This window comes from Branchiostoma belcheri, unplaced genomic scaffold, assembly GCF_001625305.1.
Source record: "Branchiostoma belcheri isolate BF01 breed outbred unplaced genomic scaffold, Haploidv18h27 scaffold27, whole genome shotgun sequence".
Classification (NCBI taxonomy): domain Eukaryota; kingdom Metazoa; phylum Chordata; class Leptocardii; order Amphioxiformes; family Branchiostomatidae; genus Branchiostoma; species Branchiostoma belcheri.
This window is the reverse complement of record NW_017803876.1, coordinates 622766-645371: the sequence shown is the minus strand read 5'-3', so window position 1 is coordinate 645371 and position 22606 is coordinate 622766. Positions and strand designations below refer to the sequence as shown.

The window sequence follows — 22606 nt, the reverse complement described above, 5'->3', positions numbered from 1 at the left end:
TTTATTTATGTTTTTTTGTTATTGAAGGAGTTCAGAAGAGCATATAAATTGGTCGAATTGTTCAGGTACAGGTTCAGGTCCGGACCTGTACCTAAACCTGTGTACCTGTACCTGTACCTGTACCTAAAATTTGTTTAGGTACACAGCTCTAGCCATAGGTGTACAGAGGCAAGAATAGTAATGCTGTTAACATGTATATACAGAGTTTACTTTATCCTCAAAGTGTTCTGTCACAGAGCAATCACAAAAACATTAGCATTAAAACATATTGGGCAGCACTGGTGACTTCTTAGTAGTTCTTACCTTTTTCTATTATAGACATACATTGGGCCACATTTCACAGATATGGTCATAATGAATGTAGTAACAACTAATTGAAACCTCCTTGTTATAAGTGACTGAAAGGTAGCCACTTCAAGATTGACCTAACTGACCCTGTCATCCTAAATCACCAGAGGACCTGTAACTACATCCAAGACCAGAGTTGACTGTTCCTGGATGTATAGAACAATTATTTTGGGTTAACATTATATCAGGAGACACACCAAATTTAACTGGACACATCATTACTTCAAATCACATGGCCAACTAGAGTAACACACATCAAATGCATGAAATCTTGGCAATCAATCAGATTTTCACTGTTCACTTCATAAATACTTGTATTACATGAGAGATGCTTTAAGTAGCCTGGTAGGGTAGAATCGAGTATTCCTCATTTTACATCTAACACAAACTTTCTGTCTAAAAGTCCTGAATTTACTGCAGTGATCCCTGCATTAAGCTAGGTTAGAGCATAAGTTCATTTAGGATGGGAGAAGCTTTTTTGAAGAGTAGTCAACATTGGGATGTCTGCTTGCATATCAAGAGCGCCGAAGCTTCAGCAAAGAGCTATAAAAAAAACTGGCCAGTCTTGTACAGGAGAAGCAATGCTGACATGTCTGTTGGTCCTAGTCTTACACTTTGCCATAAAAATACACAATACATGCACATTTACATTCTGAAATCTTGGTCCCACTGTAAAAACTTATATCAGCAGTCAACTCACATCTATAATCAACACTGGAATGTGTGAGAAAAATGGGCTGAGAGAATACATGATGTATCGTTTGCAAATCGCAATGGGTCTGATTGGAACATGACATGATTCCTTAATGATTCATACACAGGTGATCTGTCTAACCATTCAAACTACTCAATACAGTTTTCATGTGCAAACAACAGAAGGGTCTGCATTCTGTTTTACAAAGTACTGCAGACACATAACAATTGGCTGTTGTGTACTAGTATCCTGTTTAGTTTAGTGTGTGAAGGTCTCCTTAGTAGCTTTGTCGACGACCATAAACTTTATCTTAATTACAACATCAAACTTGAGTCTCACGTACTGAAATATCTCAGAGACTTAGTAAGAGACAAACGAACTCAAGATGGACTGAAATGTACAGAGACATACACTGATTTGGTCTGTCAATTGTAGTTTAGAGTTTTCTACTGCTAATTTACAGCCAAGAACAGTTATTATTATTATTAGTGCAAACACTTGACTTGTAAAAACCAATACAATCTTAAATCCAGTCAGATTTACAGGGTTACTAGTTCCTCTGTCAGTGTCTCAACCTAAACCTGTATAATGTGTACAAGGCTACGACAGTGACAGCTGCTCCTCCCAGCCACCACAGCACCTGGGAGGTGCCGGAACCCTTCCCTGTCCTGATGATGCTGCCATCTCGCTCCTGTAGGGGATACATATACAGTACTCATGAACCAATGTCTAGCTGCATAAAAGCTACAAGACTTGGAGGAAACAAGTAAACAAATAAACAAAAGTCTTACTACTATGTAGTATATGTCTAATCAACTCCAGCAAGGGCAAAACAGGCCTCTTCATGGTCAAGCATTTTGTGCAAGTGTGATTCCTCTCAGTATGAGTATGCATTCCTTGTCCTATAACATGACGTCAGAACACAGTGTTCTACAATAAAGAGACAAAAGAACAATTGAAATAAACATCAATAATTGCTGAGAATAGTTTAAATTTATTCAATGATAACAATTGTTTGAGGGGGAAGGAAATGTATGACATGAGCAAAATAAAGGACTTGTTGTAAGAAGACAATTTGTACCTCACTCAGAAGTGTTATATTCTGTAATAAAATATTGCTGACTCACCAGTATAGCTCTCTCTGCCCCGGGAAGAACCTTTAACCTGACGGTGTCTCCTGACTCTAAGAACAGCCGCACTGCGTCCTGGTGGTTCACAGACTCTATACATGTCCCATTGATCTGGGGGATGATATTAACCAACAGGTTAGGTAAAAATAAGTAACAAAGCCACTGCTAATAAACTCAGAAATGGGGCTAAGCAGTATGCAAGAAGAGCTTTATAGCTTAAAAGACACTACTGCCTGTCAAAATACCACTGAGCAATGATCATGATATCTTTACCTACATGTACAATGACTATCACTCAATTCCGAATCCGTTACTACACAACATGTATGAAGCATTCTTAAACAATAATTTGTCTTATGTGCACAGGCATGTTTATGATTGTTTACAAAAGTAAGAAGCATGAAGTGCAAAGGTACGAAGTTCTCACACCGTGCAACATAAACTGCGTTGGTTTATGGTATGAAGAGGTCAAAGGAGGACAGCAATGGATAAGTATAGAAATTCTATAACACTCAAGGAAATTATGCAGGAAGCACACCTTGTAGGCAGGACAGGATGAAGGCTACATAACGACACAGTCACAGTCCGTGTGTCAACAACAAGACAAAGAGCTGGAAGAGGGTAAAGCTGCAGAAAGAGAACAGGCTACCGGTAATAGTAATTTCAAGTTTGCAAAGAGAACACTGACAGTGACACGGGATAGATGAATGCAATGAAATGAGAGGTATTATTATTATCTAGTTTACAACACAGAATTAGCCTCCACCAGGCTTCAGAGAGAGCTAGAAATAGTAGAAGCTGGCCAGCTGGTATGCTTTGCAGAAGGGCAGTTATACCGGCTATACAGATACAGAAATAGACAGATAACATGCCAAGGGAGTCAGTCCACTACAGAAGTATAGTTTGCCGCCCTGAGACTAACTCCCCTGAAATGTTATCTGTCTACTTGGCCAGTTTCTACTCTTTCCAGCCTTGTCTGAAACCTGGTAGAAGCTAACACAGGACAGTTAACAGTTTGATAGCATGTCGTACTGCACTTGCACGAAACCTGTAATGTATTTTTTTGCAATTTACATTGGGTTTTTGGTCAACGTTGCATTAGAATTTTGCCTGTTGCTGAGGATATTTTTTCTGGTATGACATTTGGAAACTACAGACGGAGTGATAATCTTGTAATACGCAATTATATATGACCTTATATGAGACATACTGCTGAAGTGCAATGCTCAACACATTACAGGTTTCGTGCACGTTCTGCTGACATCCTAACCTGGTTACCAAACCTATTATAGCTCCCGAGTCCTACATCCTATTTGCGGAGACTTGGGAGCTATAATAGGTTTGGTAACTAACATGCTGCTTTCACCTCTAATACTTTATCCCCCTCCTGTAGCCTCCCGTCCAGCGCGGCGGCCCCGCCATCCCGTATCTTGGTGATGAAGATTCCGGGGTCTCCCTCCACGTGGGGCATGTCCACACCTCCCCTGATGTTAAACCCCAAACCTGCAGGACGGAACAGAAGAACAGCATTAACAGCAGACAATAGCAATACCACCTCCAGGGTTCTAGCTACCACAAGGTAGTGTAGGGGCCCCCTATGCTAAAATTTTGACCCTCTACGCTAAATTTCCCCCGTACGCTAAAATTTTGACCCCCTACGCTAAATTTCCCCCTACGCTAAAATTTTGACCCCCTACGTTAAATTTCCTCCCTACACATACAGCCTAGGGGCATTGTGACTGTATTTCTTTGTTCAAGAATGCCAGATCAAATGTGGAAAATTACCAATCAAGGATACATTGTACATACCTTAGAAATAACATATTTTCCCTTTGGGTATCCCTCAAATGGCCCCTTTTTTAGCTCAGATTTTTAAAAGGGCCCATCGACAGGCGGCCAGTGCCACTACGCTAAAATTACATCCTAGCTAGAACCCTGACCTCTATACTCTATTCTATCATATATACATGTTTTGGTGTATTTAGGTTGGTGGGGTTGTTCATTGTTTTTATGTAGTGATATAGTTCTCAGTGTCTGATCATACAATTTTTTTCCTGTCAAAAAATCATATTGACAGTAAAAATTTCTTATTAGCCTGTCAATAGTGAGAAAAGAATTCTTATTGCAATGATATAACAAGTTAATATTGTTGTTGTTTATTTATTTGTTGTATATTTATTGTTGCATAATGTTACCTCTTTTGTCTTTTTTATTCACTTAACTATTAGTACGTGTCAGTATGTTAACGCAAGGAGGTTCTCTTTTCTAAACCCAAATTAAGCACCATCGACTATTTGAGCGACGTCAACAAATTATATAACGTTATAACATAACGTTATGCATATTAATATCGGGCACAAATAGTTTTGCAACCGTATCAACGTCCAGGACGCAAATACATAGAATGTCCTTGATAGAATAAAGAGGTATAAGATCTCGTGCAAATTATCCGGATCCCTAGGGACATAGACGTGCCGATACTATATCTGATGACATGGCCGGCCAGTCATATGAGTTCCGCATGCAGACGTCGACGGACGGTGGTCTTTACTTACTCTTACCTGCCTCCCCTCGGTTCAGTTCGATCACTTCGACTCCCTCGGCGTCTGCCTCTGCCATTTCGGTCGCTTCTGAGCTGACAGAGCCCTCCAGTCCTGCAGAACAAACCTCAGAAAACCAAGCTTGTGATTCAGGTTCACGTTTTCTGTTTCGAGTCTTTTTTTTTCCGTCGGTGACCCCGCGGCCCCAGGTGCATGGTGGGAACGTTGACCTAATGTACTTTGACCTCCAGTGGCGGGAAGAAGTTGATCTAGTTTTCTGCTGCTGTAAATCAATTTGTCGATTTAGTGCCCGTTTTGGGGGCTAAAGGACTGTGAATCTGATACTGTAAGTGCAGAGAGACGTCTGGACAACTGGGATAGTACCAGAATAACTTCCTACCAAGACGAAAGATCTACTCTACTCTACTCTACTCTAGAAGGTAAGGCACCCTTGGGTTTATACTTTATATGGATTGCCTACCATCAAGGGCATTATAGATTCATAAATGAGCCAAATTATTTGGCGGCTAGTAACGTTATAGAAAATTATGTCCTTGCTACCATGAACGTTTAATACCGATTTCTAGTTCTCAGCGGCCTTACATGTAGATTAAGGAAGTTACGGGGATATCCTCCTTGCATAGATTGCGGTTATACCGGTAATACAGATACAGATCATACTTACAAATTATGAATTAATGACACTGCTACCTTTTACCAAACGTCAAAAACCTTTATGTTTCTTAAAGATGAATGACTATAATGATTTCTATTACAGGTGATTATCTGTGGATTGCTGCCGGCACTAGTTCTAAGCTACCGGTAACATTCACCATGTTCTCCTGGACATCCAAGACTGTAGTGCAGTGTCTGCAAAGACCTGCCAGGTGTGCATTGATACTTCCCGTTTGCAACATCGTCGAAAAGTCAAGAAGCTCTGCCTTCCACACGCAGCAATGTACGAACACTAAAACAGTCCCTGGTGAGCAGGATGGGACAGTCTCGGACATGCAGCGAGAAAAGATTATCCTGGACGCCGTGTTCGGACCAGTCGTGCCCAACAAAAGGAGGCAAAAGAAAACCCAGCAAACAAAACACAATGGTGGTACAGAAGAAGGCAAAGACTCAGCCTCTGCTGTTGACGATGACATGACAGAAGTACCACCTGCTAACCTGGGCCTGCCTCCTGACTTACAGTATTTGCTTGCTATGAAGCAAAAGACCAACAGATCACAAAGGGCACTGAGGAAGCAGAAAAAAGCTGCAGTAGTTGATAATGTGTTGAAAACTTCTTCAGAAGTTAACAGCAGTGATGAACAGAATGATTATAGCTCTCCAGAATGTGCTGACTCAAGAAAGATGCCTCCTAACCGCACCTTGTCTGTACGAAACACTGCAGCGGTATCCTTTCCACAGTACCCCATGACAAGTACTCTACCCCGCCCGGAGCCTCCTGTACAGGAGACTCCCATGACAGTCAAGCCAGAGAGACGGACAGACGTGGAGACCGGAAACAGCGTCCCTGACCTGGGCATGCCCAGTGTGGGGTCCATACTGAGGAAGACAATGCCTCCCGAGAGTGTGCTTGTTCTGGAGAGATGGAAGGCACGAATGATCAGCGAGCTGGGGGAAGAAGGCTTCAAGAAGCTGCAGGAAGGTCAGATATCATTTACTCATTCTCCAGATCATCATCTGCTGTTCCCTGTCTCATGTGGGTCACAAGTAGCCTGGTTACCAAACCTATTATAGCTCCCGAGTCCTACATCCTCTCCGCAATTCTAGGTCACAAGTAACACTTCTGAGTATATAGGAACTGTTCATATGTGTGCCAACATTCATTTCCAAAAAAAGATTGTGGAAAGGCCCAAGAGAGACAATCTGTTACATGTACATTGACCATAACATAAAAAACTTGTGAACATTCCATGACACAGAAGAAATACTTCTGAACTGTTATGGTACCATAGTCCCTCAACCAGTTATTTTTAGCTACATTTGTGTTATTGTTTTATTTGGTACCCTGTAGACACCTTTAGGGAGGGCCAGGCCATCCACACAGCCATCGATGCCCTTCTGACTGGAACACCTGAGGGAGACTTAACCATCCCTGAGGAGACCCGGGGCCACTGGGCCAGCATCCAGCATGTGCTAGCTGACATCTCTGACGTCTGCGCTGTAGAGAGTGTTGTGAAACACCCGGAGCTTCAGTATGGAGGCATTCTGGACTGTGTTGCCAAGTACAGGTGAGATAGTGCTCTGAATTGGTTCAGTAACCAATGCCAATGGGCTACTGGTGATGGTTGTGTTGTAGACTTTCTAACAGTTGTCCTGCAGAAATCTTTTTTATCAATTTGTGAGTGAGTGAGTGAGTGAGTGAGTGAGTGAGTGAGTGAGTGAGTGAGTGAGTGAGTGAGTGAGTGAGTGAGTGAGTGAGTGAGTGAGTGAGTGAGTGAGTGAGTGAAACAATTCAGATAGCTGCAAAATGTGATAGTACTTTTAAGAAATCATTGTGCAGTCAATAGTATGGAAGATTTGAAACCTACCCCAGGTAATCTGCAGTTACTGGAATGCAATTTCTTTTGAAACTGGTGGTCTCTTTCCTGTAGGGGCCAGTGGTGCCTAGTTGACTGGAAAACCTCCAAGCGACTGAAGCCGACCCTGAAGCAGTGCTATGACATTCCTCTACAGGCGACAGCCTACATGGGTGCTCTCAACTATGACGACAATTACAGTTTTCAGGTAGGTGGAAAAGTTATGTAATAATAATAATTAATAATAAATGGTTTTTATTGTCCAAACAGTACCCGTGCAGTCGCAGCCTTTATACGGCTGAATTGATGCAGGGTATCACATAATAATCAATGCAAATCACAACAATCAAATAATAATACACACATGATACACATATTTGTTCCACAAATTATTGTGGAACTGTCGCAAGGGTCTGTGCGGCAGCCATTCGGCGCCACAAGGTGACCTCAATACGACTTTCCCCAACCGAAGTTAGATACCCATTCACACCTGGGTGGAGTGAGGAAATTCATGTAAAGTGCCTTTCCCAAGGGCACAACGTCGGACGCATGTACTCAGGGATAAACTAGAAGTGGTGTTGAAAAGCACTTGAAAAGCCTAGCTAACTGGAAAATCAAAAGAAGTTGAAATGCCTTTCTAACTTGGTTTGTGTTCTTTTCTTGCAATGAAAATTAACCAACTTGAAGATACAGTCAACACTGTCCAAGAAGACCACTGACCATATAGACCAACCATCTGGTCAATATGGACAGTTGGTCACAATAGACTAGATTCTTATTGCTTGTGTCAATTGGCAAGATGGGGAAGACCCAAAAGTGGTGGCCCTTATGTACAGTGATGAATTGAATTGATTCATAACTGTTGTACTAGTAGCATCTCAACATAGTTATTGTGTCACCCACAGCAGATTAAAGGTTAATTTCTGCCCCCCCCCCCCTCCCAGGTGGAGAAGGCCCTGCTGGTGATCGCCTACGGCAACGGGGACAAAGGTCACGCCCACCTGTTGCCCCCTGCTCTCACCGAGCACTACTGGAAACAGTGGCTTAAACGCCTGCACCAGTTCAACGCCAGATTCAGGCACACATAACTGTTTAGTATGGATGCCACAGTACATACTGAAACCCTTGCACCAGTTCAATATGAGGTTTAGGCACACATAACTGTTACAGACTGGACACAGTGGCTCAAACGCTTGCACCTGTTCAACATGAGATTTAGGCTTTAGCTTTAACTTTTAGTATGGCTCCCAAAGGCTGGAAATTGTGGCTCAAACGCCTGCACCTGTTGACAATATAAGATTCAGGCACACATAACAGTTTAGTATGGATGCCACAGTACATACTGGGCACAGTGACTGAAACCCTTGCACAAGTTTAATGTGAGACTCACATAACTGCTAGCATGGCTCCCAAAGGCTGGAAATTGTGGCTCAAATGCCTGCAACAGTTCAACATGACATTCAGACACACATATATGTAACTGTTAGGCCACACCAATTTAATTTCTTGGTTAACGGATATTTCTAGAAAAATAATGGAGCGGGCGGGCGAAAAAAATAAAAAAAATAAAAACAGGCCTAGGCATCGAATTATGGCCCAAAATGGTACGATAGGAGCCATGAAGTCAACACACCAGGCTGGTTCAATTTAAACAATGAGTTTTGAACTTTTAATGATACCATTGCATTGAAATATGTAATAACTGTAACAACTAGTATGAAAAGGACTGTTTTCAACTGTTCAGGGCAAAAAATGAGCATTTTGCAGTTGGTTCTGGATTTTTATTTTTATTTGCAAATCAGAAAAAAATGAAGCGGCGAATCCGTTAACCAAGAAATTAAATTGGTGTGGCCTTAGTATGGACCTGAACTGTTAGTATGTATACTGGACACAGTGGCTCAAAGGCCTGCACCAATTCAACATGATATTTAGGCACATGTAACTTTTAGTATGGCTTCCAATTAAGCAATGACTGGAAACAGTGGCTCAAGTGCCTGCACCAGTTCAACATCAGATTCAGGCACACATATTAGGCCATGTTGATTTGATTATATGGATGACATCCACGCGCGCATGAATTTTCAGCCGTTTAAGAAAAAAAAAAGTTTTCAACCATACTGTAAATCGTACAAAACAGTTGCAAAATGAGCAAAAATATAGCGTAAGTTACAAAAAAACCATACCAATGTCGTAGAATGCCAAAATCAAACGAAAAAAGACGAAATTGTAAAGAAATGAACTTGAAGACTAGATTATTCGCCAAACCATATTCTGTCCCATTTGTTCAACCCTCATGACCACTTAGATTTCATAATGAAAACAACTTTTTTTTTTTTTTACAAAACTTTTTTTTTATTCGCACGCGCGCATCAATTTTGGGGTTCCCGGAGGATGTCATCCATATAATCAAATCAACATGGCCTTAGTAGTAAAAACTATTAGTATGGATGCCACAGACTGTGGTTAATTTCAACACAGATATGTCCCATTTCTATACAGTTGCCTCGTGTAGGTGTAGCTGGTGAATTTATAAAAGTGGAAGGGAAAACACACAAAGTGACGTCACTTTAATCAAAGTTTCTACACTGTCTGCTGTGTTGTTTCAAGCACATGCACTGCATAGCATTACTAAGCTGGTTCAAGTTGCAATCTTGACAATTTCCATTTTCTTCTGGTTAAAACATTTGTTGTCTTGTGCACAGTATTAAATATGACAGGATTATTATTATACAAATATGAATTAAAGTTCTGTTTAAAAATTTTCTTTGTTTACTTTTTTGTATTACATATGCATATAAGCAAGGAGATTCAATGCATACCTAGTCAACCTCCTAATGGTATTTATAATAGCAAGGAGGTTAAATACTTGTAACAGTTAGTAACTTGACCTTGATAAGGCCATGTTGATTTGATTATATGGATGACATCCGCGCGCGCATGAATTTTCGGCCGTTTCCAAAAAAAAAAAGTTTTCAATCATACAGTAAACTGTAAATCGTACAAAACAGTTGCAAAATGAGCAAAAATATACCATAAGTTACAAAAAAAATTAACAAAAACTATACCAATGTCGTAAAATGCCAAAATCAAACGTAAAAAGACGAAATTGTAAAGAAATGAACTTGAAGACTAGATTATTCGCCAAACCATATTCTGTGCCATTTGCTCAACCCTCATGACCACGTAGATTTCATAATGAAAAGAACTTTTTTTTTTTTTGCAAAACTTTTTTTTTCGCACGCGCGCATCAGTTTTGGGGTTTTGGGAGGATGTCATCCACATAATCAAATCAACATGGCCTAATAGCAATTGAAAGGACAGAACAAGATGCTGAATAAGCAGTTTGTGTTACCCACTTCTGTTCCGAGAGTAAATTTCCTTCCCCTTGTCCTGATTTTTCAAGTTTAATGATTGGAAGTGGCCGGTCGATAACTTTGTTGGATAAAGCTTGGAAGGTTTCAATAAACTTTGACGTTTGACTACCGTATGAACGACCTGTAATTTATAGTACTTCTGCACGAGGGCGTAGTTCACGGATTAAGATCATTATACATTTCATGTTTTCGTTTTCATGTACATACAACTTGTGACAAGGATCTGGTTTCCCGTACATACCGAGGTATCTTCCTCACACGTGGAACCTACGATCCATCCACGTGTCGATGAGTGAAACTTGCTGAAAGGCTCCGAAGTCACTTCCCGAAACCTTCCCAGAATCCAGTGGGTGAGAAAGATGGCTGCCTCCATGCAGCATGTGTTCGTTGGTGCCGCGACAGGCGTTTTTAAAGGTTCGTATGTCGACCTGGGGCAACAGCGACTAGTGTAAAGTATTTTCACCGATATCGGGTTTGTATAGATGTACTGACATAAAGGTTGCTCTTCATATTTAAGTATACAGCAACGCACAGGAGTCTTTGCCAAGTGGGGAGGGGGGCAAGGCAGGTTTGCCTGTACTGATGTCTAAATTTTTCGAAACCAAATCTTTCGGTTGCCAAAGCGTAACTGCCAGCCAAGAAGGTCAGCAAAAGTTGTTGCATATGTGTTTTCTTTAATAAGACATAAATACACATGGAAATGATCACATATTTCAGGGGCAAGTAGATGTAACTGGTAGTGCATATTTTGGTCACTTGAAGCATGGAGGTAAAAGACACTGATCTCCTAACTCCATGCTTGAAGCTTTTCTTAAAAAAGAAACATCATGGCAATTTATGTGTTTGTGTTTGTTAGGAGTAAACCTTGCTAAGAAGACAGCAACAAATTTCCAGAATGTTGCCAGCCTGTCGAAGGAGGACGAGATTTGTGCCATGTGCTGGGGAAACCAGCAGGAGAGCCAGGTAGGACATAGTTAATCTCCAAGCAGATCTTTTGGTGGGGGTAAGACAGTATCAAATTGGCCAGTCTGTATCCATTTCTTGGGTGGGGAAATGGATACAGACTGGCCAATTTGATACTGTCTTACCCCCACCAAAAGATCTGCTTGGAGATTAGGACATACTATATAGTGACAAGCTGCACAAGAAAACAGTTACTCAAGCAACTGGATAGATTTTGAAAACTGTCAGACATTTCAAGTACAGTAGCATCTACAACCTTTCGTCAGTGACTGACAAAAAGTACTCGATATGCTACTTGAAACTTTATTTTATGCTTGATGAAAAATGCCAATGATAAAACGTGTACAACTCAGAGGTGAAGAAGCTACATAATTTGCAAGTATTTGACACAGTCTCTTTACACAAGTTTGATGGTAGTGCTCACAGTAGATGGGTCATGCAATTCCATGTAGAATATCTCTCCAGAAGCTGTAGAAACTATTTCTGTAACTTGTCTCTGAATGTTTTACGATGTAAGTTTGGTTTTCTCTTGTACAGGTTTGTATAGGTCTGAAGAATGGACTTGTCAAGACCTTTGATGCAGAGCAGGGGGAATTCACGGACTGTACCAACTGTGCAGGAGGGGAGGGCAGGTTCACAGGACTGGCAAAATACCAGGAGTGAGTCGGACAATATTGTGGGTCATTTGAAACACTTGTGATTGTTTCTTATCTATTCTATTATATAATACATGCCCGGATGTGAAAACATTTACTACAAAGACATGTTTTGCGATGAAATATGGATTGGTATACAACTGTACATACAGTGTATGTATAGTAGTATATACCAATGTATGATACACCTCAAGAAGTTATCTTACAGTTCACACTTTTTTTTCCAGATCTCTTGTTACGTGTGTGGAGTCAGGATTGCTCAGGGTATGGAAGGATGAAGGAGACAAGGTCAGTAATATGTATGTTCTAGATGGACTATTGCCTGTACCATTTTTATTAAAGTATAGAGTATGCGATATATTTGTAAGGTACATGTAATATCACTAAGATAAGACCTGAAGGTTTTGTGTTTACATAAACAGTCACAAACATTGTGTTGAACACACAAGAAGAGGCTTTGCTTGGAAAGTATACCAAGTAGCCACTCTTCAAAATACTTTTCTATATGGAGACCACATATAAGATCTGAAGATTTGGTGTTTGATATAAACAGTTACAAACCTTGTGACTTGTCTTCAGGTTGATGTGGAGGTAGGGAAGGACGTTTGTAGGATGAGACAGAACCCTGCCCTGCCTCACCAGCTGGCCACCGGAGGGAAGGAGAACGAGCTGAAGCTCTGGGACATCCAGGAGCCAGGAAAACCCATCTTCAAGGCCAAAAATGTATGTAGAACAGTAGAACTATGCTGGTTTGGCACAAACAGTATATATATACTAATATCTGCCATTGAGCTGAAGATTGTGTTTACCATACAAGGCAACTTTCCAGTGCTGTCTATAATATGTAACACACTGTAATTAAACAGACTTTCACAAATGGGGCATCAATTAAAGCTAACGTTATCAAGTGTTATGTAGTAAGACTGTCATTTCTACACAGTTACTGCATGGAATGAAGATATACAAGCAATTGAGAGCACTGATTTTTTTCTGGGCATTGATTACCGTGATGCAATGGCATTGGTTAAGCTTTTTGATTGTCTTCAGTTCACCTCAGTGAGTTGACACCATACTGTACTGTCTGCAAATGTTCCTGTTGTGCATGACAGAGCAATCACCTTGTAGACCCATATCCTTCTTAATTGGACCGACCATGTCAACAATTCTCGACCAATTCTCTTGATCTAGATAAAATAGTAAACGTTATTCATCTTTCAGAGGGGCAATTAGCAATGTTACAATAGGTGATGAATTTTATTTTCCAAAAAGTAGGATTCAGAATTTGGAGAGGTTTTCTTGATGCTGACTTTCAACTTTCTTTCACAGGTGCGAAATGACTTCCTGGACTTGAGAGTTCCTGTGTGGGTCACTGACCTCCAGTTTCTGTCAGAACAGAAACTCGTCACCTGCTCAGGTCACAGGCAGGTGAGTAGCATGTCGGCAGAACGTATTTCACCTGCGGGAATCCCGTAATGTATTGTGCATAGCACTTAGGCAGAACATCTCATGTAGGATCATATTGGCATATTCGAGGTTAACAGAAGGATACAGAAGCTGGTGTGCCATGCCAAAGGGCAGTTATAAGGGCTATACAGATACAGATACAGAACTCTATTTCCCGGCTGCAGGTACGAGTGTATGACCCTGCCGGTCCCCAGCGCAGACCTGTACTGAACGTGGAGCTCGGGGAGTACCCTCTCACAGCCTTGTCTGTCACTCCGGACTGCCGGTAAGAGGAAACACTGGAAAGTTTTTCTTCACACTCAATCACTCACACTCACTGTTTGTTCTTGCAATGGTATATGTAATGGCTGTCATGAAAGTTCATCTGAGTTGGTAAAATACATGACGAAAGTTAAACTGTTGTCCAACTCAAAAATGAAATTAACTCACCAGAAAATTGTGCTGATGTCACATGTGGCTAAAAGTCACGTGTCCACAGCACACGGGTCATAAAGATGTTGAAGACAGCGATTCAGTTGAAAATTTCCGGTGAGTTAATTTCATTTTTGAAATGGAGAACAGTTGAACTTTCTTCCTGTAATGACTGTGTTGAAAGTTTAATTTTTTGCCAATACTGATCTGGTGTTAGATATGGATTGGAACTTCTTAGTGTGTGATGTATCATGTGAAAACGTTTATTGTTGTTTTTTGCCCTGCAGTTCAGTTATTGTGGGAGACAGCCAGGGAAGTATGGTCATGGTGGACCTGAGAATGGGTGAGTTTGCTGATTACACCACAAGAATTTATGTAAAGAGGAACCTGGAAAGGAACTGAAAACTGAAGCCTTTCTAGCTTGTAATTGCTTCCTTTATGGAATTGCTGTCCTACTTGTACAATAAACATTTTAAACGAAAACAACAAAAAATTCAATATGATATCTAAATGTGTATCTCAGATTTTTAAGGATGTATTTTAGAAGTGTGTTTCACAAGTGTTGGTAAAGTTCAGCGCTTTGGTTGATGAAATAAGGTAGTGGAAGAAAAGGTGAACATTGACAGAGCAATGATTGCTCTAGATATTTGAATGTACATGTACTAGTTTAGCAATGTGATACTGATAGGATTCTTATTGATGCAAGTCCTGCATGACATCAGTTTCAGTTTCAGTTTATTGAGATACCCTTTAGCCCATTATGGGCTATTCTTCCAGGGTTCCAATACAAATACATGTAACATCACAATTACAGACACAATCCTACATATTTACACTTAACATACAGCATAAATCATTTAAAAACAGAGGGGATTACATGTCGCATAAAAAACTTTAACTATTTACATGGCAATCATTAAGAAAACATATGAATTCTACCTTGAAGATAGCTGTCTGACTTTTATGAATTGCACCACTCTGTTGGTAAAGTATTTGACATGGGAGATGGACTTTACATCTGTAGGTAGAGAATTCCAGAGTTTCACGGCCCTGTACACAAACTTACATCCTCACAGGTAAAGTGCAGAAGGCGTTCAAGGGTTTTGCAGGAGCCATCCGCTGTCTGCAGTGCCACCCCTCCCTCCCCCTGGTAGCCTCGTGTGGGCTGGACCGCTTCCTCAGGATACATGACATCAACACCAAGGAGACGCTGCATAAGGTCAGAGAAGTCTCCTATTCAAACTGCGCAATCATTGGATCATCCTTTATGAGTTATGGGGCAGTGCCGAAGTCGCGCGGCAGGTTCTGTCCCTGTATGTCACTCCTTTCTTCTTGGGTTGAAAGGGTGGGGTGGGTGGGGAAAAAACACTAGCCTTTCTTACCTGTGGGAGCGAGTACGCTTCTTTTTGCGCTTGTTCTCCCCTACCCCTGGTTACGTGTGTACAAGGACCGACCCACATTGTGCTCCTTTGCGTTATGGATGTCTCCACTGAATGTGCCACAGGGGTGTTTCGCCCTGCCTTATATATGGTGTTGTGTATAACGTCATTAAGGCTTATCCAATGAGAGCGTATGAATAGTAACACAGACTAGTTAAAAAGTTTCCAAAAATACTAGTAGTTTCATCAGGTTATTAGAGTATAGGGATTTTCTTTTGCACAACCAGTATTGTGTCTTTACCTTGCTTACGTTTTGGTGTCTATCAGAAACGTGAGCAAGGCAAGAGACAATATTAGTTGTGTAAAAGAAAACCCCAATGTCCTAGTTCATCAGTGTTAGAGGAAATTGCTCTAGAGTTTTAGAAGCCTGATAAAGATGTGGCACTTTTTTGTCTGTATTTTCTGGTATGTTAGAAACATTTTTGATCAAATATTGTAGTATAGTTTTGCTATGGATATCTAAATAACTACCTGTAAGTTTGTAAAATATGTCATTGTTTCTTACCTCAGGTTTACCTGAAGTCCAGGTTGAACTGCCTACTCTTCAGTAGTGCAGACTTCACACAGGTACGGCATTGTACATGGATCTTTCAGTGTCTTCTCTTATTAATGACAAACTAGACAGTGGTGTATATTGAATAGTCTGGTCTGTACTGGGAGTCATCCCATGTTTGTAAAGTGTAGTTACCTGTCCATTTCCCCACTGTATACATTTCGTCCCTCTACCAAGTGATAAGGTGAATAATTCTTAAGAGATCTTACATAGAGCTTGAATACACCTGGTTCTAGATCTATTTTACATATTGTAATGAAGCAGATGCTATCCCAGTTCAGTATTATCGTTAGAAGGAATATAGAAACAAATTGGCTCAATAGAAACAAATTCGCTCCATGTTTTTAAAGGAAAGGAATCAAGTTGAAATGTAAATTGGGCTGCATGCTTGAGTAATATGATTTACACATTGTGTGATAATTTTCACCTTTAACTCAGGAACAGACAGAGGCTCCAAAGAAACAGAAGAGAAAGCTGGAATCCAGTGACATGACAGAAGAGGATGAAGATGAATTGTGGGGAAAGATGTCTGTGGTTCAGGAAGGCAAGGTCACAGACAAGACCAAGAGAAAAGCAAAAAGCAAGAAACTTAAGAAACCGAAATAACAGGTGCAAAAACAGTGGAAGATTTTGACTGATATTTTATTCTTTATTTTACGACAAAATATGACTATGCCATTGTGGTCTTAATCAAAGACCAATGTCCACAATTTTATCAAACTAAAACTATTGCTTAAGACATGTCTAAATGTCACTACAGCCGCTGTAGTGACATAGTACAGCCTATAAAGTACACAAGAAAACTTTTGTACCTTAAGGCTATTGTTTTCAGGTTAACTAAGTGCTGTGAGGGGTGATGTCTGTCAAGATTACACAATAACCATCTATCATAATTAAATTCATTAGATATTCTCACATCATATGAATTTTCTATGATTAAAAAATAGTGTTCTAATGATATTTCTTTTTATTAAAAAGGACTGTAACAATCCATGTTTGTTGTATATTCTTTTTGAATAGTCTTTCATTCTGAAATATCTTCTATCTTTAACAATATTGTCTGTCTCTCCAGACATTATATTTTACGTGCCACATTCAAAGTTAAGATGTTTGCAAAAGTCAGCTCTTCTAGCATTTTCCATGGTCATGTTGCATTCTCCCGTCCCCTAACACAATCTCTGTTGCCATGTTGGCATTTCATGATTCTATTGGAGTCATACTTCTAAGCTCAACATTTGACTGTTTCACTGATTTTGTTGATTCCGAGTTTTCCACATCCTCTGCGGCCTTGTTGTCCTCCCCCTCCCCCGTGTCTCCATCCTTCTTCTTCCTCCTCTCGTCTCGTGCAGTCTGTGCCTTCACGCCGACTTCGGTCAGGAAGGTGGAGACTTGGTTCAGGATGACGGCCATCCATGCAAGACCGATCATGAACCAGCAGAGAATGGCCAGGCGGTACACCACACGCTGGTCAGAGTTTTGACCTGTAACATTTTGTGTTTTATGTTGTACAATTGTAACGTTTTGTTGATTCATCTGTTGGATGTGGAGCCAGGGCCCCCTTGGAAATCAGTTGTTTATCAATTGAAGGGGCGACCCTCAAGATTAATAAATAAATAAATAAAAATAAAAAAAACATACAGTATGTTTTAAGATGGCAAAGTTGTGACAAGCAGACATCATTTAAGGGTTAATGACCCGCCCCGAGGTGAATATGGTGTGATAAAGCCTTGTCAGTTGCTATAACCACAGAATAAAGCCACCAAGTGAGCGCAGCGAACGAGGTGGCTTTATGATGTGGTTATAGCAACTGACAAGGCTTTATCACACCATATTCACCGAGAAAGGGCGGGACATTAACGCTATTATCATATAGCTTACACGATAGCCTATCCAAACTGATGAAGTAAGTGACACAATGTACAATTTACCCGTTGCACATGCTGAATAGAACATAGAACATAGTTCCATATGGAGTCACCTGAGGTCACTGGGTAGAGTTCACGTTAACTGGGTCACAGGCAGGGAACAGGTGTTCTTATGGGAGTCACCCGAGGTCATTAGAACACAACTTAAGTTATTTTTGGATTTTTTAGAACTAGAGCCGTGTTCTATTGGGTCACCTGAGGTCATATGCGGGTGATTATCCATTTTGTTTAATGTATGGATTGGGATGAATAAATACCCGATCTTGTCTCTATTTGTGACATTACGGCGACATAAGGAATGTGGAATGGAGCCTTCTGATTGGTCAACGTCACCTGGCTATATGATAATGTACAATAATACATGAAGTAAGTAGTACAAAAACGTGGCTACTGGTTTCATTGGTACATTCTAGTACATTGTATGTTCATATGTGTGGATTGTTGTTAGAGTGAGGGTTTTCTAAAAAACGAACCATATCACTACGAGTTACAATGAAAATTTTGTCACTAAATTCATTAGTTTCTATGATCCACTCTATTTTGTACCTCACCTGGTACATAGTCGCCAAACCCGATGGTGGTGAGGGTGACAAACGAGTAGTAGATGCTGATGCGGTAGGACCAGCCCTCCAGGGCCAGGAAGATGGCAGAAGGGATGAAGACCAGGAACACCAGGAACATGAGGAAGAGGATCAGCATCACCAGCACTTCAGCCGTCCTCTCGCTTACTTTCTTGGACCAGCGTTTCTGGATATAACAGAGGACGGAAAGTTCCTAATGAAATTTTAAATGTGCAGTGATGCAGCTAGCCTGGGTGCCAGACTATTGCCAGGCATAGTGTACAGGCTAGCTCCTTGGCTCCAGAGCTAGACGGTACCAGACTGTTGCCAAGGCAAGTATTCAGGCTAGCCTGGGTGCCAGACTGTTGCCTGGGCCAGTATACAGACTAGCTCCTTGACTCCAGAGCTAGCCTGGGTGCCAGACTGTTGCCAGGGCCAGTATACAGACTAGCTCCTTGACTCCAGAGCTAGCCTGGGTGCCAGACTGTTGCCAGGGCCAGTATACAGACTAGCTCCGGAATCCTTGACTCCAGAGCTAGCCTGGGTGCCAGACTGTTGCCAGGGCCAGTATACAGACTAGCTCCTTGACTCCAGAGCTAGCCTGGGTGCCAGACTGTTGCCAGGGCCAGTATACAGACTAGCTCCTTGGTTCCAGGGCCAACCTGTCAACTAGGGCCAGGGCCAACCTGTCAATTTTACTATAGACCACCTCAATTAGTTTCTGGGTGTGTGACTTCCCCCAGCCAAAGGGAGCATTGTGTCACACTGGGGTCTGGTGTCCAGGCTAGGTGATATCTACTACTACTAGACAGTTGTATGTGATACATGTATACAGGCTTCTACTTACAATATAAGGTTCATTTTGCAGTATTTGATATTCCTGATCAATTACTTGGTAGTTCTGTTACAGCCCACCTTAGCCCACTGTTCCTTCTTCTTTGTGACGTAGCCCCCAATGTTCTCTCCAATACCGTTCAACATCAGACCACACAGAGGGATGCCGATTAAAGCATACGGGATCAGGAAAGCCTGGCCTCCACGGGTAGATGGGGAGATGTGACCATAACCTGTAAGATAAGATCAGATTTACAGTTATTTGATTTGAATGCTTTATTTATACTGGATGGCCCAGTCAGCCTAAACCATTCCTTCCAGTCCAGTGAAAGGGGGGTTCATACATAATGAATTACAAAATAAACAATCACAATTGCTATAACCCAACTACCTGTTAATGTACAACACATTACTAGTAATGAATAGGTGCAACCATATGTTACATGTACCTATTGTTGTGACGACTGTTGAAGAGAAGAAAAAAGAGTTCCCAAAGTCCCAGTTACTGGTGTCAGCAGCAGTGGAGTTGTCCAGAGTCAGACCTGCATTGGTTGCCGTCACTACTGCCTAAAGATTAAAAAGAAAACATTTTTTAGCATTGCTTAAGAGATACAAATGTATAAGTTACCAGATGAACACAGATAGCTTATGAAGACTATCCCCTAACTCATGAGACTATGATTTTCATCAGGATTTGCCCCTAACCGCCTCTCTTCTTTCCACAGTACTTGATCAATTACTGGAAGAAACATAGGGCTGCCAGACACCCAGTGAGGCTTGTCAGAGTGAAAGCTCTTGGTGAGAGAACTTCTTTGTGTTGGATCTACAGTAACTACCAACACATATGAGCCTTCATGAGAATGTTTTAACATTGGTAATAGATATCCAAGCAGATACAGTAGTATTTTTCACCCACCGTGATGAAATTGGCCACCTCCTCTTCCGTCAGACAAGAGAAGTTTCGTAGCAGACGGCTGCGGTAGTCTTCATAGTTCACCCTCTGGGCAGACTCATTCTGCCACTCCAGCGCACTGAACACACCTCCACCAATCAGCAACCAGCACAGGTTCAGGAAGACCAGCAGTGCTACAACTTTTCCCTTCATTTTTAAGATCTAGTCTTGGCCTACAGAAGAAAATGAAATGCTGGAATGGGCTGACTTGGCTTTTGTGGCTTCTTAATATCCATATCCGCTTAATTAAAATCATAGGATGACTTTATCATAAGTGTGTTCAGCCATTACCAAATACATGTATGTCAGTTCAAGTTGTCTTGCCCAGGCCTAGAGAATAAACAAAATGCTGGGATGAGCTGACACAGGGTCAGTGATTATGGCTTATCAAGATCCAGTTAATTCAAATCATGGGGCTTTAAAAACACCTGCCCAAAGTTTATCATGAGATAAGATAAGAAAGTTTATCCAGTTATTAACATGAATGTATGAACCTTTATTGTACACTTATTCTCTTACAAACCAAGTATAGATCAATATCATGGAGATAAAGCAGAAGCAAACTCCCAGTGATATCTTGCTACAATTACTATACTGACTACTGTGAACCTGCTGTTACTACTATGTACTCTCCAAGCAGAGGTGAGAGGGAGAGAACGTAGGATATTCCGACATGGCTAGCTAAGGGAGGCACATTTCCCTCTTTGCCTCCCTTAGCTAGCCATGTCGGAATATCCTACGTTCTCTCCCTCTCACCTCTGCTTGGAGAGTAACTACTATGTACCTGAGATTCCACTGCACGCTTTATTGACAAATACGTCAGTTCAAGTTGTGGACTTGCCCTTGGCTACACAGACTCCAAGGCCTTTTCACTTTGGATAAGTGTCAACCTGCCTTGTTACGTGACACTGACAAATATCTGCACTATTCTGTAGCATGAATGTGAACTAGAGCTGGATAAAAGTGAAGTGTTGTGCGTGGCTGGTCCTATTGTTACCGCCCCTATAGCCGGTATGACAGCATGTTTGCCCAGGAGTGGGGGCCGATTAGAGACCAAACAAAGACACGCCAAAACCCACAACACAGCAAAAGGTCAAAAAGATGAAGTCCCTTCACCAGTCAATGATTAGAGATTGTGTGTACGATCTATAAAATAGCTGTTAACTTTAGACACCCACGCAGAATTTTCTTACGCATTTTCTTCAACAAATAATAGATTCGTGACCGTTGAATCTATGTTGTCAAAAATTATAAAACCAGGGCAGTGGTAATCCTATCCATGCTTTTCAACCTGCTCGCTTTATAATGGACAAAAAAAAAAAAGAAAATAGTAGGGTAGTCTTTCATGGGGTACTATCATAATAGTCTATGAAATATTAAAGACAACAGTTTAGCGAAGACGTTGTACTGAATGCTACCATTTACATGTAGTCACCAAAGCTGTTACAATCTTTTTACTACCATACAAAGACTGTGTGCTATACTGGTATTCAATCGTATCCATATGTAACGTACCGTTATTGCACAGACTTTCACAAATAATCTAAACGTTAACAACTGTTGTGCATAAACGTGTTACAAACATGTTAGGGGAAACATTAGAACACCATGTCTAACATTTAGCGGCATGTTGTGGGGTCGCCATGTGTCATCGATTCGCTTCACTATCTACGGTTAACGTTAACGTTACCACTTGTCTGATATTAAATCACACAGTCAGTGACAGGTGTCACCACATAACGGTAACTAACCAGTAGCTTACCTCTTAGCAGCAGTAGTTTCGGTGTTTCAAGGTGACGATGAAGATATCGTTAAACTTCTATCGAGCCGAAATAACAGCACGTCAAAAGAAAGTTACGAGCCCGCTCCGTGTGTTTGTTGGTGGCCTCTCCCAACTTGCCCTTGCGGTCATCTACCCCGGCACAGGTGTCCTCCCGTCGCCAGGGGGCGTGGGCGTGGCCGTGCCGGGTAGGCTTGGGTAGCAACACCAATCACAGGGCAGTGTTACTGTCACCTGATCAAAACAACATTTTTGGAATGTACCACTTTCTTACCCCTGGCGTTAGTTTGTGAGTGTTTCGTATTCTCTGAATAAAGTTTAGAATCCCCTATGTTCACAATTTAATATAATACATTTTCTATACGTTTAAGATGCCAAAATATGCATGAACTAAGATTTTAGCTACCTTTTTTTGTTTGCGCCAAATATGTCACCCCTATGAACTAATGAAA

The 22606-nt window shown here is 41.1% G+C and overlaps 4 protein-coding genes across 6 annotated transcripts; 2 read left to right on the top strand and 2 right to left on the bottom strand.

Moving 5' to 3' along the window:
* Nucleotides 1–303: 303 nt before the first annotated feature.
* Nucleotides 304–4900, bottom strand: LOC109472258 (synaptojanin-2-binding protein-like). Of its 2 annotated transcripts, none has more exons than XM_019771912.1 (4): nucleotides 4728–4900; nucleotides 3539–3675; nucleotides 2170–2283; nucleotides 304–1733 (listed from the first exon to the last, which is right to left on the bottom strand). In XM_019771912.1, exons 1-4 carry the CDS (start codon nucleotides 4789–4791, stop codon nucleotides 1605–1607), a joined length of 444 nt encoding a protein of 147 aa, XP_019627471.1. In that variant the 5' UTR covers nucleotides 4792–4900; the 3' UTR covers nucleotides 304–1604. The 2 variants fall into 2 exon arrangements, with proteins under 2 accessions (XP_019627471.1, XP_019627472.1); XM_019771913.1 differs by having other exon boundaries at nucleotides 4734–4900.
* A 57-nt stretch (nucleotides 4901–4957) lies between these two features.
* On the top strand, nucleotides 4958–8458 carry LOC109472256 (mitochondrial genome maintenance exonuclease 1-like). Its single transcript, XM_019771908.1, has 5 exons — nucleotides 4958–5100; nucleotides 5489–6369; nucleotides 6739–6955; nucleotides 7319–7451; nucleotides 8188–8458. Exons 2-5 carry the CDS (start codon nucleotides 5547–5549, stop codon nucleotides 8329–8331), a joined length of 1317 nt encoding a protein of 438 aa, XP_019627467.1. The 5' UTR covers nucleotides 4958–5100; nucleotides 5489–5546; the 3' UTR covers nucleotides 8332–8458.
* A 2457-nt stretch (nucleotides 8459–10915) lies between these two features.
* Nucleotides 10916–17094, top strand: LOC109472331 (WD repeat-containing protein 74-like). Its single transcript, XM_019772029.1, has 11 exons — nucleotides 10916–11031; nucleotides 11474–11580; nucleotides 12118–12239; nucleotides 12464–12524; nucleotides 12816–12959; nucleotides 13563–13661; nucleotides 13865–13965; nucleotides 14399–14454; nucleotides 15188–15330; nucleotides 16061–16117; nucleotides 16542–17094. Exons 1-11 carry the CDS (start codon nucleotides 10977–10979, stop codon nucleotides 16707–16709), a joined length of 1113 nt encoding a protein of 370 aa, XP_019627588.1. The 5' UTR covers nucleotides 10916–10976; the 3' UTR covers nucleotides 16710–17094.
* Nucleotides 17090–22260, bottom strand: LOC109472332 (potassium channel subfamily K member 2-like). Of its 2 annotated transcripts, none has more exons than XM_019772030.1 (6): nucleotides 22137–22260; nucleotides 20339–20547; nucleotides 19872–19989; nucleotides 19504–19655; nucleotides 18580–18775; nucleotides 17090–17584 (listed from the first exon to the last, which is right to left on the bottom strand). In XM_019772030.1, exons 2-6 carry the CDS (start codon nucleotides 20525–20527, stop codon nucleotides 17301–17303), a joined length of 939 nt encoding a protein of 312 aa, XP_019627589.1. In that variant the 5' UTR covers nucleotides 20528–20547; nucleotides 22137–22260; the 3' UTR covers nucleotides 17090–17300. The 2 variants fall into 2 exon arrangements, with proteins under 2 accessions (XP_019627589.1, XP_019627590.1); XM_019772031.1 differs by having other exon boundaries at nucleotides 19519–19655.
* Nucleotides 22261–22606: the final 346 nt, after the last annotated feature.

Bases quoted from the DNA above. Each gene is read 5' to 3' on its own strand.
- LOC109472256 (XM_019771908.1), top strand. From the start codon at position 5,547: ATGTTCTCCTGGACATCCAAGACTGTAGTGCAGTGTCTGCAAAGACCT. The intron at 6,370-6,738 runs GTCAGATATCAT...GGTACCCTGTAG, and splicing joins CTTCAAGAAGCTGCAGGAAG to ACACCTTTAGGGAGGGCCAG. The intron at 7,452-8,187 runs GTAGGTGGAAAA...CCCCCCTCCCAG, and splicing joins ACGACAATTACAGTTTTCAG to GTGGAGAAGGCCCTGCTGGT.
- LOC109472331 (XM_019772029.1), top strand. From the start codon at position 10,977: ATGGCTGCCTCCATGCAGCATGTGTTCGTTGGTGCCGCGACAGGCGTT. The intron at 13,662-13,864 runs GTGAGTAGCATG...TCCCGGCTGCAG, and splicing joins CCTGCTCAGGTCACAGGCAG to GTACGAGTGTATGACCCTGC. The intron at 14,455-15,187 runs GTGAGTTTGCTG...ACATCCTCACAG, and splicing joins CATGGTGGACCTGAGAATGG to GTAAAGTGCAGAAGGCGTTC.
- LOC109472258 (XM_019771912.1), bottom strand. From the start codon at position 4,791: ATGGCAGAGGCAGACGCCGAGGGAGTCGAAGTGATCGAACTGAACCGA. The intron at 2,284-3,538 runs GTGAAAGCAGCA...ATCATCCCCCAG, and splicing joins AGGGGGATAAAGTATTAGAG to ATCAATGGGACATGTATAGA. The intron at 1,734-2,169 runs GTGAGTCAGCAA...TATCCCCTACAG, and splicing joins GGGCAGAGAGAGCTATACTG to GAGCGAGATGGCAGCATCAT.
- LOC109472332 (XM_019772030.1), bottom strand. From the start codon at position 20,527: ATGAAGGGAAAAGTTGTAGCACTGCTGGTCTTCCTGAACCTGTGCTGG. The intron at 19,990-20,338 runs GTGGGTGAAAAA...TTTAATCTTTAG, and splicing joins AGGTGGCCAATTTCATCACG to GCAGTAGTGACGGCAACCAA. The intron at 18,776-19,503 runs GTGGGCTGTAAC...TGTTATATCCAG, and splicing joins AGAAGGAACAGTGGGCTAAG to AAACGCTGGTCCAAGAAAGT.